Raw genomic sequence first — 3,677 nt, forward strand, 5'->3', positions numbered from 1 at the left:
ATTTAAAGTTATAATAAAATTTCCTGGCAATCAATTTATGCCCAGATGACTAACGATATTCAAGCTAAAAATGCTAAAGTTCTATAAAGCAAATTTAAATTTCTCAGATTTCTAAAATTTGGAATCACAAAGCACAAAACTATAAATAACATCTATAAACACATAGTTCTAGACTATTTTCTTGCAGACTATTTACTATAGTCAAACTTTCTATCTTCAAAATATTAATAACTTACCAAATCCCAAAGTCCAACTTGCCCAGATCTGGCCCCAGCTGCCACCAAAGTTCTAATTTCTGATGGATGAAGAGCCATAGAGAATATTGAACCTTTGGTAACTTTACAAACAGTATCTTCACTAATGACCATGCCACTTAAATTGGCTTTGTAGCTGAGAAAATTAAAAAGTTATATTTTAGACATAAAACCATTCTTAATTGACAAAATGAGTAAAAAGATGACACAAAAAAGAAAAAAAACACAATTAGTAAACAAATGTGGGGAAATATTCAACCTCCTGACAATCAAAGAAATCAAAGTAAATAATGAGGTACTATTTTTCACTTAAAAAACGCTAGTAGGCTACAGTTAAACACATACATACATATATATTGCTAGTGACAGAGAAAATTCATATAAGATTTTCAAAAGACAAAAAAATTTTGAAAAACAATTCACCAATGTGTACTAAAAGCCATAAATATGTCCATAATATGTGACACATTAATCTCACTTCTGGAATCTATCCTAAGGAAATAATCTATTATCATACATATATACTTCAACAAACACATGCACACATACAAGCACACAAAACTAAATAGAAAACAACTCCAAATACCATGAGGGTAAGAGAAGGTTAAGTAAATTCCACCTACTCGATAAAATATTCTGCAATTAAAAAATTTAAAGAATCTAGTAACATTCAACCACAATGTTAATGAAAAAGTATAATGAAAACTTATATAAACATTAGAACATGACAAACCAATATCACCCCAATAAATTCAATAAAGAAGAAAATAAAAAAACATAGAGTAAAAATGTTTTGGATTCAGTCATTTAAATGAATATATACTAGGTGCCAGACACTATTCTGGGAATTGAGACAAAACCCTGCATTCGTGAAGCTTATATGCTAGAGGTATTGCATATGGCAATACTTGAAAGGAAATATACAAAATCAACAGTTGTTAGGAAATATTATGGGTAAAATTTTCATCTCATTTTCAAAATTTCCAGTTTTATAGTCTTTATAAATTAAAGGTCTCAGAAAATGTGAATAAAGACCAGGAATTTTAACTGACCTTTTAATGCTCGATAACTCCTTCTCATTATTCTTACTACTTGTCTGAAACAATGGGAGAGATCAAAGTACTAAGTTAATATATGTACTGAATTTTCATTAACAAAAGATTCTAAAAGCTTACGTAAGCCTACCCAACTGATACCTTGTTCACTTCTGCCCAAGTCTGTAGAAATCCTTTAAGTAGTTCACTGTTATCATCTCGATTTTCAGGAGTCATTTCTAAAGGCCCAGGAGGTATCAAAGGCTGTTATAAAAAATAAAAACATATAAAAGAGTTGTCGCCCTGCCCTGGAATAGAGGCTTGAGATTTTTCACAACTTTACTTTCAATTCCAAAAATAGGGGTGACACATCATTAGCATTCGAAAATAGTTGTTCAATGAATGAATGTCATGTATCCTGTAAGTAATAAAATGTATTATCTTTTAATCATCTCAATCCAGTAAAGGAGATATCACATTTTTAAAACACTGGAATGAAACTTAGAGAAGTTAACTTACCCAAAGTTCCACTGCCAATAACTGCTTATGAGAGTTGATTCAGACAGTTCAATTTCATTAATCAGAGTTATTATTCTATGCCAGTGTTTTTTAAGAGATTGTAACCTATGGGTCGTGAAATCACTTTAATGTCACAACCAGCAATGTGTTTTAGTGAATAAGAATAGAATAGGAAAAAAAAAGAATAGAATAGAAAATACAAAAGTGCATCACATGTAGTAAGGGTAAGTATCATTTCACAAGTTTTGTTTTACAGGTGTGTGTGTGCGTGTGCGTGTAATGAGTGCAATGTAAATACATTTCTTATTTTGAGTGGAGGCTTCAAAAAATTTTGAAAGCTACTTTTCCCATAGTACCTTAATTTGCAATTCACTTCCAAAGCATGAGCCTAATTAGTGTTATCTTCCAAATTATAATTAAATACTTAGAGGTATAGAGTGTTAAAAACAGTAGGTGCTCTTGAATAAAAAATATGATTATTTAGACTAAAATTATTTAAGATTAAAATCTTAGACAATAATTTGGTAAATAAGACTCTTTCCGCCTGGACAGCATAAAATTAAACTATAGCTAAAAACTCCATTACTATTAACACATATTATTTATCAATAATATTAATTAATAACTACCATTTATTGATTACTTACTAAGCCCTAATAAAATGTAAGGATCTTTATAGAAACTATTTCATTTAACCCTCACAACACCCTACTGAGGTTTCTATTATGGCTGCAATTTTAAAAATGGGAAAACCAGGACTCAATGACACAATCCCACAATCCCATAGCAGGTAAACCAGCAGAGATATAGAATCCAACCGAGGAATGACTAAGAAATCTTAGTCATTAAACCAGCAATTTTCAATCTTTTTCATCTCATGGCACACATAAACTAATTACTAAAATTCTGTGGCACACCAAAAAAATGTATTTTTGGCCAATCTGACAAAAAAAATAGGTATAATTCTGTTTCATTCACACAGGACAGCTATTATCACTTTATCTGACAATGTAAGGCAAAAGAGTTCAGTGCCCCTAACTATGAATGTTTTAAAAATTCTTGGGGAACACTGGTTGAAAACTGCTGCATTAAACCATTCAACAGTCAAGTACCAAATTAATAAATACAAATTAAACATAATTTAGTGACCTGTTAATCTAATTTCAAGCACTTCAAAATTTTCAGTATTTTATTGAGTTAATATATTGTATTTGCACTCTTTCTTACATTTTCATCTTCTACTACTGTTGGCTGGGTTGGGGTTTCCGGTAATGAAACTCCTAAAGGATCTACATTTAGTAATCGCATTGACCTTCTACATCCAATTCCATTTTCTCTCTTCTTAGGCTTCTTTCTAAAGAAGTGGAAAAAACTCACGTTATACTCAGAAAAGTTATATGAATTTACTAATATTAAGGGGATAACTTCTAGGAATATATCTCATGGATATAGTCACACACTGCAATATATACATGGCTATTCTGATTTTAATTAACACTCTGAATGCATAATGTTCATCATGGGAAGATGAAGGGTGTTAAAAAAAATTATGACACCCTCAGAATTTTGTTTGTTTGTTAACATGAATGATTTTCCTACATTAAAATGTGCAAAGTTTCAAAAAAAATTATGACATACATATCAAATAGAATAATTTGTAGCCAGAATAAAGAATTAAATGCTATGTTAATATGAAATGAACTCATAAGGAAACAAAAACAAGGTCCAGTACATATTAAATATTTTTTTTACAAAAAAGTTACATGTACACATACATTTGTGCATGCTGAGATCACCTACTGAAGAATATACATGAAACTATTAAGAGTGGTTTCCTCTAGGGAGAAGGCCTGAAGAACTAAGGTCTAGG

At 30.5% G+C, this 3,677-nt stretch overlaps 1 protein-coding gene across 1 annotated transcript in view; it reads right to left on the bottom strand.

Moving 5' to 3' along the window:
• WDR76 (WD repeat domain 76) overlaps positions 1-3,677 on the bottom strand; it is a 33,562-nt gene that overhangs the window by 16,115 nt on the left and 13,770 nt on the right. The window contains exons 6-9 of the mRNA XM_015557516.1: positions 3,035-3,161; positions 1,451-1,552; positions 1,307-1,350; positions 237-390 (exon numbers count right to left, since the gene is read on the bottom strand). Of these exons, the coding sequence (XP_015413002.1) occupies positions 237-390; positions 1,307-1,350; positions 1,451-1,552; positions 3,035-3,161 (427 nt within the window). The remainder of the gene's footprint in view (positions 1-236; positions 391-1,306; positions 1,351-1,450; positions 1,553-3,034; positions 3,162-3,677) is intronic.

Source organism: Myotis davidii, unplaced genomic scaffold, assembly GCF_000327345.1.
Source record: "Myotis davidii unplaced genomic scaffold, ASM32734v1 scaffold46, whole genome shotgun sequence".
In the NCBI taxonomy this organism is placed as follows: Eukaryota; Metazoa; Chordata; class Mammalia; order Chiroptera; family Vespertilionidae; genus Myotis; species Myotis davidii.